This window comes from Microtus oregoni, unplaced genomic scaffold (genome assembly GCF_018167655.1).
Source record: "Microtus oregoni isolate MIOR12 unplaced genomic scaffold, Mior012 000055F_ref0000237, whole genome shotgun sequence".
NCBI lineage: Eukaryota > Metazoa > Chordata > Mammalia > Rodentia > Cricetidae > Microtus > Microtus oregoni.
In genome coordinates, this window is record NW_024543831.1 from 2925811 (window position 1) to 2941190 (window position 15380).

The following is a 15380-nucleotide window of genomic DNA, read 5'->3' on the forward strand; positions in this document are numbered from 1 at the left end:
TGTTTTTGGTAATCTGGAGGTAAAAACCTTGTCATGGAAGAACTTTCTGTTGCAGTTTTCTTATCTTCCTAAGAAACAAGCCTGCCTTGTGCCATCGTCAAAATGACTTGCTCGCCTTACGGCAAAAGCATTGAATCAATTGGATGGAATTTCAGACCGATGAGAAAAGGAGGACTTTGCCTTAGCGAAGAGATATTTTGGGGAGAGGGTGGGGTGTCTCAGATTGCAGTGCATTGTGTGCATTCAGTCAGCCCTGCTCACAGCTCTGCAGCTGAGCAGTCATCTCCAGAGCTGAGGGAAGTGGCCACCCACTCTGTGTGTGCATTGCTGTGAGTCTGCAGTAGATGCTTCCTGACTCAGGTGTGTGTAAGGCTGGAGAAGCACACTGCCAGCACAATGGGCAGACTTGCATAGCCTGCTGATTTTTATGGAAAAGAAAACAAAGTGAGGCATGTGTGGTTAAGCCAGCAGCTGTAGGCCTCCTCTCTGGCATCAGCTGCTCTCATGATGAAATGAGTTCAGTTGTCAGACCTGTTGAAATGTATCTTAGTAAACGATGTTGGGCAACAGCTACCTTCCATAAGAAGCAACTTAAAGACCTCCATAGCCGGGCGGTGGTGGCACACGCCTTTAATCCCAGCACTCGGGAGGCAGAGGCAGGCGGATCTCTGTGAGTTCGAGACCAGCCTGGTCTACAAGAGCTAGTTCCAGGACAGGCTCCAAAACCACAGAGAAACCCTGTCTCGAAAAAACCAAAAAAAAAAAAAAAAAAAAAGACCTCCATGATGCTGTGACTTGCATAGTGAGTGGTCGGCGTCTTACCCTTGGCTCCCTCCCTGTCTTGATGGAGTAAATAAATTTTAGTGTTTTCCCCCTTTGTTTATTTTGTTTTGCTTGTTTTGTAACACAGCCTTATTCTGTAGCCCAAGCTAGTCTCTAACTCACATCTGCAGAGTGAGTGAATGTGTATAACTTACTGGAGACCCAGTTTTGAATTCCTGAGAAGTTAATAGTAAAAGATTTGTACCTAATGAGAGTTAAGAAAAGGGAGGAATATAAAGAAAACACAAAATACTATAGATGGAGTTTTCTTGTCTAGCAGCCATTCTCAAACACACTGAGACTTATATAAATTATAAATGCTCAGCCAATAGCTTAGACTTATTACTAATTAGCTCTTACAACTTAATCCATTTCTTTTAATCTCTGTGCTGCTCCAAGATTTGTAGCTTTTACCCCATCCCTAACTCCTTCTGTGCCTTTGACTCCTCTGACTTCAGATACTTCTTCCTCCCATCATTCTCAGTTTGGCTTTCCCGCCTAACTTTATCCTGTTCAGCTATTAACCAGTCAGCTTGTTTATTAAACCAATCAAAGCGACATAAATTCACATAGTATACAGAAGTATTATTCCACAGCACAGTACAATACTTTTTTCCCTGAACACCTGCAATATATTTAATATAGGACATTTTTTTGTCATGTAAGTGAATTACAGAGACAGGTCTCATAAAGAATGGGTTAATACCACCAGTTTTAAAGACTTTTGTAAAAGGACACAAGGACACAGGCTGTTTTACTGGAAAATGAACTTATTATGTATTCATTTATATAATGGAGTTTTATAAAACTATTAAAAAGAAGGGATAGACCCAGGCTTGGCGTCACATGTCTGTAGTCACAGTACTTGGGAGGCTAAGGTAGGAGGGTCACAAGTTCAAGGCCAGGCTGCACTCTGTAGTAAGTTCTAGGCTAGGCTGATTGGTATAGTAAGGCCCACTCTCAAAAAAGCCCCTCCAACCAACCAACAAATGACAAATATACACACACAAAGATATGTGTGTCTGTTCCATCACTATACGTATGTCATGTTAGTGTACAGATAAAAAAGCCACCAGCAATCAGTGTAATTAATAAACTACAATATAATTAAGGTGTAGATCTGTTGTGTAACCTATGGTATATCAATATGGCCGAAGTGAGGAACTAAATTTATTTTAATTTTAGTTAATTTTAATGTAGAAACTGAAGCACTCTAAAAATTTTTAAAGATTATTGAAACGATAATGTTTGTGGCCATATTGGTGTAAACTATGAAAGTTACTTCCTGCTTTTCTTTTAGATTGTGGCCAATTAGATCCACTTGGTGGCCACAGCTCACTTGTGTTCACCTGACATCCTTAGGAGAGGTGCCCAGTGCTGAATGCCTTGGAAGAGTGAGGTGAAGACAGGAGTTAGAAGCTCCAGGCTTTCTGTTTATGCCCTGGGTGCTTAAAATGTTTACACTGATCCTGGCTAAGAGGAAAATAACACTATGTATTTTTAAAAAGTAGCAAAATAGAGACTGGACAAAGCATAAGTGAATGGGGTTCATTATTGAAAGGTTTGGCATTTTTATGGGATCCCCCTACTTTGAATAAATGGTCCATGGAAAGGAAAGTTGACATTTCCATTTAAAATTCAAGTCCTGTGTGGTTTCTGGGCGGTCCTTAATGAGTCCCAGTGTTTTCCCTAAGGCTCTTGTCCTGGCTTGGGGGAGGGGAAGGAGTGCTCGAGCTGCAAGTGATGGTGAAATTGAACTTTTTTCAGTTCTTAACAGCTTCAGCTTAAGGATCAGTGACCTGGGGACCGAGAGGACTATGCCTCTGAGGCAGTTAATGTCTCCTGAGTTTCAGAACCTGCAGATCCCAATTTCCCTTGGTCACAATAGCCCTCCCCACTGTGCAGTCCCCTGTGAAGCACTGCTTCTCTTCCTGGACCGTCTGTCACCTGTGTCACTGTCGCTTTCCTGCCTTTGTACAGGTCATGGAGACAGAGCGGATGATTTATCTGGTGACAGAATATGCTAGCGGAGGGGAGATATTTGGTAAGTACATTCATTGCATCCTTTAAACAACTCTTGAGCACACTCTGCAAACCTAAAACAGCTGTCCTGTGCCTCTGTCACTTGCTCAGCTGCCCCTTGATGCTACCCGTCAGCATCGTCACCATAATTTCAGGGTGTTTTTAGTCAGCCAGTTAAATCTCTCCACTGATTTGTTTCTTTAGCAAAGGTGTTTTGTTTGCTCTAGTTGGACGGGAACAGTTGAGAGAAAAGATCTCAAAACCAAACATTCCTGCTGATCATGTGACTGAGGGTTGTTCCCGTTGCTACGCTGTAGCTGAGGTTGCCAAGGGTGGTGAGATCCCACAAGTGTGGGGGCCCCTGGTGTGAGGAAGCACCCTGCATTCCTAAGCCTTGTTTAAATATAACCTTGAAACCTGTCTCTTGCTGTGTGTACACAGTTCCAATGAATGGTTCTGATCACTTGGTGGGTTTGCTTCTTGTAACTTCTGTTTCTTGTTACACTTGACCTTAGAGGGATTTTGTTCTGGGCAAATCTAGCTAGGAATTGGTAAAAACTGAAGAAAGAATTCTTTGTGGTTACAGTGATAAACACTGCCAAATAGAGGTGAAGGGCAAACTTCCAAACTTAAATTCTTATATCCTTTATAAGAACCAATACTAATTTAAAATTCATTTAAATGTATAGTATTACTTTTAAAATAGGCATTCTTATTAATTAGAGACTATATGGTGTATTTGTGTGTGCATGTTCAGATACAAATGGTAAACTTAACACAGTTTTAGCATATGTATGCATATGCTAAACTTAATTCAGAAATTAAGCATTTGAAGGATAGGCCAGAAATGGTGGTACAAATCTTTACTTTCAGCACTCTGAATGCAAAGATGGGGGTTATAGACTCTTTGTGGGAATGCAGCTCAATGCATGAGCAAGCAGAATACGCTTCTGGTATTTTTAAACGGAAGTATCATGTAATTATCGTTACAACATACCATATAATTATATGAGTAAATATATTATTAATTGACACTATTAATATTAATGTGTGTTTGTAGGTGTATGCATGCCACGGCACGTGTGTGGAGGTCAGAATACAGCTTGTAGTAGTTCCTTCTTGCCTTCTGCCTGGTTTTGTGGCAGAGTCTCTTCTCTACTACTTTCCTGTCTCCCAGGCTGGCTGCCCCGTAAGCTTCTGGTTATTCTCTGGTCTCTGCCTCCCACCTCAGTGTTATAGACACCACAGCACCCCGCTTGTTGCACCGCTCCAGGGTCTGAACTCTGTTCATCAGGCTGTCAAGGCAAGCTCTTACCCACCAAGCCACCTCGGTGCTATTAGGAGACTTTTAAGTGATCCATTTAAGAAGAAAATGATGTATTACCCAGAGAGATCACTGAATCCTCACACGGACTTGTGCTGGAGCTCTGTGACACAACAGCTTGCCTAGCCTGTGCCAAGGCCTAGGTTTGATTACTAGAGCTACAAACCCTGAATTCCATCTCAGCATAGGTGAAGATGGGGGCTGGTGGTAATGGTGGTGTGGGGGCTGCTGCTTATTTGCTTGTCTGCTTGAGGCGAGGTACCAAATGATTCTTGGACTCAGCCCCAAGGTCTCCAAAGAATGAGGTCTTCAGTTGTGAAGATGAAATTGGGACTAATGGTACGGCATAATTTTAAGTCCTGCATGTAAGTCCCTAGGTTTGACCTCCAGAACTGGGAGGTGGGGACGAATGTAATGAGCCAGCATGGTGAGAGCCCTGGCATATGCTCTCTTTTACCTTATGGTAAAGACCACATGGGAGATGACTTGTGGCATGAGTTCATATAGAATTCTCATCTACTGCCAATGAAACTGATGAGAAATATTTTTAAAAGTCTACAGTATCCAATGGACAAGCAGGAAATGAAGAAATGTTTATCCAAAAACATCTTTGAAAATTCAGTAAGAAACAAGAGTTTGATGCATACACACAGACTCTGTGAAGTGGAGATAGATTCCATTCTAGACATCCAGCCAGGTCTTAGTCTAGACAGATGGTTGTCTTTCCAGGAAGAGATAGATTCCATTCTAGATGTCTAGCCGGGTCTTAGTCTGGACAGATGGCTGTCTTTTCAGGAAGAGATAGATTCCAGTCTAGACGTCTAGCAGGGTCTTAGTCTGGACAGATGGCTGTCTTCCCAGGAGGATCAGAACATTAGCTTTTGTCACCTTTTCTGTTACCCATTGGGGAAGCTGTTTCCTGAAGGGTGCAGTTGAAGTAGGGGCTCCCATGTCCAGAAAAGCACATTACTCCTTTGGGTCCTAAGACTTGTTCTCTTCCAGGTGAGTCAAGCTGAGATCCCATCAGGCTGCCTTCCATTTTCCTTTTATAGAATTTGCAGCACCCAGAGTGTGATTATCCCTGAGAAGTTTGCCATTGACCCCCATATCTAGCGTGTACTGGCTGGTTTTGTGTGTCAACTTGACACAAGCTAGAGTCATCAGAGAAAGGAGCCTTAGCTGAGGAAATGACTCCATGAGATCCACTGTAAGACATTTTCTCAGTTAATGATCAGTGGGGGAGGGCCCAGCCCATGGTGGGTGGTACCATCTCTGGACAGGGATGCTTTCAATAAGAAAGCAGGCTGAATGAGCCATGGGAAGCTATTACCCCTCCATGGCCTCTGCATCAGCTCCTGCCTCCAGGACCCTACCCTACTTCCTTCAGTGATGTACAGTAAGCCAAATAAATTCCTTCCTCCCCAACTTGCTTTTTTTTTTTTTTTTCCCCGAGACAGGGTTTCTCTGTGTTTTGGAGCCTGTCCTGAAACTAGCTCTTGTAGACCAGGCTGGTCTCGAACTCACAGAGATCCGCCTGCCTCTGCCTCCCAAGTGCTGGGATTAAAGGCATCCCAGCTTTCTTTTTGGTCATGGTGTCTTCCTTGCAGGAATAGAAACCCTAACTAAGTCATAGCTCAAGTCACTAACTCAGAGGTTTCCCTGGGGAAGAAAACCAGACCATAATGCAGATAGATCCCAAAGCCTTCTCAAAGAACCTGCCTTCATTCAAGTGAGAGAGGTGTTTAAGTGTTAGTGACAACAGGGGCTGTTCTCAGAGGCACCTGAGAGGAGATTCATGACTTGGCCTCAGCTATCAGCATGGTGGGCACAGAAGAGTCCCACAGAACAAGACATCACAAAAGAGCTTTCCTGCCGGGTAGTAGTGGTGCACACCTTTAATCCTAGCACGTGGGAGGCAGAGGCAGGCAGATCTCTGTGAGTTCAAGGCCAGCTTGGTCTACAAGAGCACGTTCCAGGACTGGCTCCATAGCTACAGAGAAACCCTGTCTTGAAAAAAGAAAAAAAGAAGAGCTTTCTTAAGTCAGGAGTTGGGGGGTTTTGTTGTTGTTTTGTGTGTGTGTGTGTGTGTGTGTGTGTGTGTTTCTTTTTTTTTAAAAGGACTGATCAGAAAGTTTTCCTTCAAAGCCAGAATTTGATTGTATTGTTTATAGAGCAACTCATGCCCCAGAACATTGTTTAAAACAACAAAGCATCAGCTAAGAATTAACAGAGCTTAACAGCTGGGGGTGGTTAAGAAAAGAGTTGAAGAGAACTCAGTCCAAACCATTGAGATTCCAGATACACTGAAGCTGCTTCTCCCAGAAGAGATGACCCAACTCTGAAGAGAATGAAGGAGTCAACTCCAGGTGGTAGAAAGGAAGAAAGAGCAGTTAACAAGCCTGAAGGGGAGGTGCTACAATATGTCATCTAGAATGCCACTCTTCAACCAAAACAACAAAGATGAAGAAACCCAAAGCATGCACAATCATTGGACAAAATGCAGACCACTGAAAATGGCTGTTAGACTGATCACATGTTAGATTTACCAAAAGAAAAACTATTAGAGAAACATTGTAAAGATCTCCACAGAAACAGAGGACTTCACAATTGAAGTAGCAATGGTAAATGAAGGTATAATGTCACTTCAGATAGAGAATACCAAAAGGAGACATTATTTTAAAAAGACATAAAAATTATGGGGCTGGGAAATAAATAAACCATTAGAAAGGTTCAACAACAGATTTAAACTGGCAGAAAGAAGAAACAGATTGAAGGAGAGGTCAGTAAGATTGTCCACATTGAAGCACAGAGATGAGAAGGATGAACTAAAGCAGTCCTAGGAGTTGAAGACAGTAAGGAATTTTCTGTGTGCAGTGGGCGGAGACAGTAGGGAGCTTCCTGTGTGCACAGTGGGAGGAGACAGTAGGGAGCTATCTCTGTGCTCAGTGGGAGGAGACAGTAGGGAGCTTCCTGTGTGCTCAGTGGGAGGAGACAGTAGGGAGCTTCCTGTATGCATAGTGGGAATATCAGGAGGGCATAGAGGACAGAAGTGGAAACCGTAAGAAAAGATGGTTGTGAACCTAGCAGATGTTTCAAAAACAGTAGCCCGCTGTTGCTGGAGGCTGCTTGTTTGTTCCTGGCTGCCCAGACTTGAAATAACCATACAGAAATTGTATTAATTAAATCACTGCTTGGCCTATTAGCTCTAGCTTCTTATTGGCTAGCTCTTACATCTTAAATTAATCCATTTCTATTAATCTGTGTATCATCATGTGGCTGTGGCTTACCAGCAAGGTTCCTGCTTGACTGTCCCTGGCTGCAGCTACATGGCATCTCTTGACTCTGCCTTCTTTCTCCCAGCATTCAGTTTTCCCTACCTAGCTCTGTTCTGCTAAGCCATCGACTAAAAGCAAAACTTCTTTATTCATTAACCAATAAAAGAAACACATATACAGAAGGACTTCCCACACCATTTCCCTTTTTCTATTTAAATAAACAGGAAAGTTTTAACTTTAGCATAGTAAAATTACATATAACAAGACAGGTAACAAGCAAAGATTTACAGTTATAGTATATCTACTTTATTTTTTATCATAACTAAAGAAAACTATAATTATAACTCTTTATTCTTCAACTCCATCAAAGACTCCAGAATGTTATTTACCTAAGTTAACAGAAAGTGCATTGTAAGCAACTTCCAAAACTCTTGAATTGACAGAGACATTTTGCTGCCTAGACAGTCACCCAAAGTTCTTCTGTACCTTTAAGGCATCCATCTTCAGCCTGCTGGCCCATAGTATCCAGCAGACTTTTCCACGAAGCAGGAAATTTCAAAGACAGTTCTGCCTATATTGGTAGTTTGTCAGTCACGTTCCTGCAGAATGACTAGCAGACTCTTTCATGAAACAAGAACCCCGAACGACTGTTTCACCTTCTTTAGGCAGCTTTATTATTCATTTTTATATGGGTTCTGCAAGTCCATTCAAGCAGTTCAGGCAGGAATAGTTTCTTGCCCAAATGGCTAACCAACTCTATAAGGAGCCTCTTTGATGCCCATTTTCCTCTTGAAGTAATTGGTGCTGCCAGGAGAAGATGTGTCTCATGTTATGAAAAGTCTAAGTTCTTAAAACATTTTAATGCCATATTCTGAAGGTCTCTGAAAGATTTGAAGAATACTTATCTAACAGAAATATATATATATATATAACCTAACTAACTTGACTAGAAGCTTGACTGTTATAGATGATTCTCTATTAACCTATATTTCTTAATTATACATTGCATTTTTAAATGAGCTGCATAAACACCTTAATCAAGACCAGAAATATACATATAACAAAATTGATTTTAGTTTTGTGTTAGTAGACCAAGGTCCATACCAATGCAAATCTTTATAGCATATCCCCTTTAAAATGCAAACAAACATTTATAAACAATATTTGGGAATTTGGGTGTAGTTCTCTCCAAACTGCTTCCTGCTTTGTGTTGAGTGAAGTAATTTTTGCGGGTGTTCACGGTGATCTTTCAGGGGCTCTTGGTTCATCAAACCACATTAATCTGGAAGAAATCCATAGATTCTCATCTTCTGTGGAAACAAAAGAAGAGCCTCTTTTCCAAAGCAACATATCCTTAGACCCATATTTTTAAATCAGACACCTTTAAGATATATATGGTGGTTTAGCTTAGCAGCTTGCACAATGAAATGTCTCTCTGTACTTAGGTCCTTCACAGTCAAAAAATTCAAAGAAAACACAATAATATACATATCCAGACTCTCTGTGTACTTTCCATCTGTATATGGCATATTTTTCTTTATTTATTTAATCTATAACTATCTGTACTCTGTCTCTATTATTTATTGTCTTTGAATTTATGACTCCTGAGGAAGGAACAATAGCTGCTAAAAGACATTTGATTACAAATGTTGCTAGATTAATAGAACATATATATTTTGAAAATGCTATGACTTCAAAATTTAAGTCAAAAGATATGTTACTTTGGAGAAGAGATTTTGCTTTAGTTTCTACAAGAAATGAGATGCTTGGATTCATTTTAGCTTAAGAAAAATCAGGTTTGATCAAGGAAGACCCCCTGAAGAGTCTTTGATAGGAGCAGATGTTCCAGATGATCCAACATTTCAGAGGACCCCTGTTGGAGTTTTGTCTGATTCCTACATCCAGAACAGTTTCAAGACTGCTGGCTGAGATGATCAAGTCTCATAGTCAGGACATGACCATAATTCTCAGTTTTCTTTAGGTCCCCATAAGATGATCAGCACCCCTAATCAGCAGGAAGTACCCTAGAAAACTATGCTCACATACCTGAAGAATGGATTATAGATGTTTTTCATTGTTTAGAGTGTTGGTTACAAGTTGTTATGGATAATGGTCTGGAAAAAAGCTAAACAAAATTAGATTCAGAATTCTTGTTTAGAAGAAAAGGGGGGAGGGAATACTGTGGGACAATGGTCTTGTACCCTGTAAAGATTTGTTACTTGTATTTTAATAAAATGTTGATTGGCCAGGAGCCAGGCAGGAAGTACATGTGGGGTGACCAGGCAGGAAGTATAGGGGCGACCAGAGTAGGAGAATTTTGGGAAAAGGAAAGACTCAGTCTGCAGTTGTAACCCAGACATAGAGGAAGCAAGAGGAGAATGCCTCGCTGATAAAAGGTACCAAGCCACATGGCTAACACAGACAAGGATTATGGACTAATTTAAGATGTAAGAAAGAGTTAATAAGAAGCCTGAGCTAATAGACCTACCAGTTTATAATTAATGTAGGCGTCTGTGTGTTTCTTTGGGACTGAATGGCTGCGGGACTGGGCAGGACAGATACTTCATTCAATAGCCCACATGTTTAAGAACTTCACAGATTCCAAGTGTAGGCTAAATACAAAGGCCCACAAATAGAAACATCACAGGGAGAACTAACTGGTGTAGTCAAACACAGGTAGGAAACACGGAAGGAAAATGACACCTCCTTAAAGGAAAGCCCTATATGGAAAACAACTGACTGTCCAGCAGAAATGCTAGCACTTACAGTGCACTGGGGTAATGTTCAAATAAAAGTCTGTCTACCAAATCCCACCATCCTACAAAATCATTTTTCAAAAAAGAAGGAAAAATATTTTTCCAAGTAGCAAAACCCCAGAGAAACTGTGCTAACAGGTTCGCTCTCCAAAGATGGGAACCAATGAAGGACATTCTTTAGGCTGAAAGCAAGTTTTTGTAAGTCTACTCACAAAATTAGGATAGGAAAGACAAACGAACCTAACAGCAGAGGCAATTTTGTGGTTATACAAGAAGTGATCATATGTTTTTTTCTCTTAATGTATTTAAAAAGCTGGTGTATGAAATGCCATATTGATGATATAGCTACGTGTCAACACAGCTACAACATGCATATACAAGTGTAAGCACAAGGGAGATGTGAGGAGAAAAACCTCATTTGCTTAAGGGGTCACTGCAAATGGCTAAGTCATACATCCAGAGATACACTGACTTATACTGCCTTATTTGGTTTACAAATCTTAACTGAATAGTCTAGAGATGGGGATAGTAACAGTGCTGTAAAGGAGCCATGGACATGAAGGCTAAGCCTCCATTCCTTGGCAGCTCGTGTACATGTGTGTAGTAAGGCTAGTGTTTGAGAAGTAGAACTGTGAAGGAAAGTGAGAAGGCAGTGTGAGCAGGAAGCAGAGCCACTAGGTGAGTATGCTATGTGCACCCCGTGTTTCTTATTGTCTCCCTCCAAGGAACCGACTTTTGCTGCAGTCCTTCATTTCAAGAAGGTTTGAATATTTGGACAGATAGCTTCACCCTCTAGAACTCAAACAAGCGTTTGTTAGCCAAGCATGGGCTGGTATTTCAGTGTTAAGGAGACTGAAGCAGGAAGATTCAGTTCCTGGTCAGCCTGGGCTAAAATAGAGCCTGTCTCAAAAAGCACGCAAGCAAACAAACAAAAATGTAAACAAAAAGGGGTTGGGAGTGTGCTGCCTGTTACTGTAAAAGATCAGACCTGAGTTCTAAGCCTAGTGTTTGTCTCCCAGTAATGCACACAGATCTGTATGTGCAGAGGCACTGCTTGTAGTGTCCTATGGGAACTGGGGCTTCAGAACTAAAACAGGTTGGTTTTCTGATATTTGCTATGTCCTAAGTCCAAAAGCCTTTGTCTCTGACCAGAAGATGAGGGGTCCCATACCTTCTATCAGCACCTATGCAGTTAAAATGATCAGCTTTCATGTAAGGTAAAATCTCAGACCCTCTGAATATAAGAAGCAAGTAAGCATTTGCTCTTTTTATTATTATTATTTACTTAAGCAGAACACTTGACTAGAGGTCAGGGTTGAAGCTACAGTACCAAGGAAGATATGTCTGACAGTAACTTAATGAAAACTGTAATGTGTACGGAAGGTTTTATGGGGATAGGTAGGCCATAACTGAAATATGAGCATAGTTGTAAGGAAATGGCTGTGATGGGAGAAGTGGACGATACATATGGTTCTGGCTAGGTTTTTTAGGTAGGAGAGTATGAAATCAGGTACTCATGCCATCTGCTGGCTTTGGATGGGTCATATGCAAAGAATTAAGCGTATGGTGTGTTTCAAGCTGGGGAAAGTAAAATTAGCTGCTGTGACAAATGAGGAAGATAGTCATCAAATAGTTAAAAGAGTCGGTTATCGGGGCTGGAGAGATGGCTCAGAAGTTAAGAGCACTGGCTGTTTTTCCAGAGGTCCTGAGTTCAGTTCCCAGCAACATGGTGGTTCACAACTGCCTAGAATGAGATCTGGTGTCCTCTTCTGGTGTGTAGGCATATACGTAGGCAGAACACTGTATACATAATAGATAAATGAATCTTTAAAAAATAAAAGAGTTGATTGAAGATCCTATGTTGAAAGCCGTGACTTAATCTTCGTCTGTAGAAAACTGAGTAATTGGCACTTAATTACCTGTGTAAATGGGATAAGACAGATGCATAGGGACTTTATGACATGCTCATATACAATTGTTGAGGCTATACAGTAATGGGTTTGGTCTTACACTTCAGCAGCAAAGTTATACAGTGTGATCAGGATAAATGATTATGCAGTAGAATACAAAAAGCTGGAGGTCAAGATGAAGTTCAGGTCATAAGAAGGTCAGGTAAAGTCTAAGAATATGGCCCCTATGTGGTAACCACTAGTCACGTGTTGCTGTGGGTCTTTGGAAGAAGCTAGTTCAACTGTGGAACTGAACTTTGAATTTAGGGTACTTTGCATTGGCATTTGAACTGTAACTGAGCAATGAATGAGCAGTTTTGGCTGCCACAGAGAAAGCACGTTCTCTAAGATCACCTCTCTCTGGCACCAAATGCAAATTCAGATATTTCTCCAAACCCACTGAGATTTGATAAATTGCCAGAAGGACTCACAGAACTCACAGATGCTCCTTCTTCCAGGGAAAGGATACAGTTAAAATCAGCCCAGGGAAGATGTACGGGGCCGGAAATACTAGCTGCGAAGTGTTCATTGTCCTTCTCTAGATATGCTTTGTCCTAGCACTAGTGTGTGACAGTGTGCACAGAATATTGCTCTAGCAGGGCTTATCCTTTGTGCCCTCATTTTTATTTTATGTATGCCTGATCGATTGATTGATTGCCCACAAAGTTGACCTCTCCCTTCAGGCCAGTTGACAGTGATGACCCAGAGTCCTACACTTTACTGTCCCTAAATTATATCATCAGACCTTCTGGCACTACCCAGGACTCATAGGCAAATAAAGACATAGCTCTCCAACACAGCTCCCAGCAGCTTCTCAGGCAAGGCTACATTCTGACTGCACACAGTGTACAATACTTTCATATTTAAATACACCCTACTTTGAAGAACTAAAAGTATTTCCCTTTGGCCCTAGTCAGTTTAGCTTTTGAGTTGTAGTATGCCATGTGTAAAGTCTCTCTGGACTCCTCAGACTTAGCATGCTTGAGAGACAGAAAAGGACAAATTCCATTGCTATTTCTTTATTGTTTACTTGGTGAGATTTTTTTGATGTATTGTGTGAATAACTTATTAAGACCAAGTTCAGTGTGAGTGGCCATGTTTGATTTCTACTGTAATTACTAGGAACTCCTAAGTTTTTGTGTATGCACTCCACAGTGCTGAGTAGGAGCCGTGATAAGGGTGTACCGCACACTGGGCATGCCAACCCAGGAGCTGTGCAATCAGAAACTTTTGAATGCCAATGTGAGTTCTGTTCTGCTATTTATTGTTTGTTTGTTTATTTATTTATTGCTATCACTTCAGATTTTGGGTTTTTATATGAGAGATGATAGCTGATAAAATCTACACAAGTATTCCAAAATAAAAGTAAAACCCCTGAAATTAGAAGTATAGGGTCTGAGCATTTCAGATAAAGGTTATTCTATCTGCTTTGGGGTTTAGTGTCAGAGGTAGACTAGCAAGCAAAGACAACTCTACACTGTGGCCACGGGGGTGGGCTATTTGCCGAGCTCAAAGGGAGCTCCCCAGATATTGGGGTAGAAGGAAGTGACCCAGTCAGTCTCACAAGCTGTGTGGGCACTGAGCTTGGCTGGAGGACTGGAGACTGCATGGCACTTGGCATCTCTGCTGGTGCAGTCTTCTTACCCAGGTCATTCTGCAGCTTGCTCACCGAGTTGATTCCTACTAGGGTTTAGAACACATAACCCTGTCTCTAGGATCTTCTCCTCTTCCTTAGAGTCTCAACTCCTTCTACATTTGGCTGTCCAGTGTGCTACTCTGTGAGACTTTCATATTACCCCATTTCTTTCTGAAACTCTCCTTTCCCACTTCTCTCTCTCATTTGTTTCAGAATTGCTCCTGCTTTACTTCCTTAGAGTAAAGGAACTGTATCCAAACTTCATTTGTTTCCATGGCCTAATCTTCTGTATCTCAGTTTTGCTTTAATTTTCTTCTTGATTCTTATAACCAATTGACATTCATCCATATACTCAGTCATACATTTACTCCTTAAGATACAGCCTTTTTTAATGCTCTTTGTGTGTATATGTGCATGTGTATGTGCATATGTAGCTGCATATGGCGGTCAGAAGCAACTTTATGGAATCTTTTTTCCCCTTCCACCTTTATGTGGGTTCCTGGGATTGAACTCAGGTCATCAGGTTCCACAACCTACTGAGCTATCTAACTGACCTCCATTTGCTTACATCAGAACTTAACAAAATGTATCCCCCCCCTTTTTTTTTTGAGACAGGGTTTCTCTGTATAACAGTCCTGACTGTCCTGAAACTCATTCTGTAGACCAGGCTGGCCTTGAACTCACAGAGATCCAACTGCTTCTGCCTCCCTATTGCTGAGATTAAAGGTATGAGCCATCACTGGCCGGCCCAAAACATATCCTGACAATAAGGATGTAGTCTTTTTATTTGTGGTTCTAGAGATTCAACATAGGGCCTTACACATGCTGGTGAGTGATAGGCTTCTGAGCCATATTCCAAGCTAGGATTTTGTAATTTTTGGTACTTGTCAAATTTCAGAATAGTTCTCACAGACACTGCATGCCCAACAACTCCTTATTGAATGAAAGAAGAAGACGTGAATGAAAATAGATTGACAGTATTACCATCCTGTTTGCTTTGTTTAAGGCAGTGTCTAAGAGATAGCAGATATTCCCAGTCAAGCAAAGAATTGTCATATTTTTCTATTCATTTAGTTAGCTGAGTGTTGGACTTAGAGGCTAAACGGGTTTTGTATTTTCTAGTTGAGTTTACAGAAAAAGGAAACCATATTAGAAGTTTGACTTAGAAGCAATGGAATGGGTTATTGAGTGTATGTTGCTTGTTCATTTAGCTGACTTACTGAAATGAATCTTGCTTCTTAGCATGGCATTGTAAAAGGGCGGCCATGACAGTCCACTTCTGTCTAATCTTCCGAACCGTACTGAAAAGCTATTTTTGTAGATTATTAAACTCATATCCAAACTTCCCCAGTATGGTTTCTTGAGACACATTTCCTTAAACTTCCTATTTGAGGTCATGTGCTATTAAACCAAGTCAAGCTCGTTGGGCACCAGGAGAACTCATAGGCATTTTAAGGCAAATTACTAACTCAAGAGTAGTCTGCTGAAATGTAAATGATTTATTGGGAACACTCTCCCTGTCTTAAGATAACACTTCCCAAATGGTACCAACATGCACGAAACCCAGGATTTCCACAATCCAATTTATTTGTGCAA

At 41.1% G+C, this 15380-nt stretch overlaps 1 protein-coding gene across 3 annotated transcripts in view; it reads left to right on the plus strand.

Moving 5' to 3' along the window:
* The window catches only part of Sik3 (SIK family kinase 3), a 214056-nt gene that overhangs the window by 110608 nt on the left and 88068 nt on the right, over positions 1-15380 (plus strand). For all 3 annotated transcript variants that reach the window (XM_041638696.1, XM_041638695.1, XM_041638697.1), the window contains exon 3: positions 2803-2866. In XM_041638696.1, the coding sequence (XP_041494630.1) occupies positions 2803-2866 (64 nt within the window). The remainder of the gene's footprint in view (positions 1-2802; positions 2867-15380) is intronic.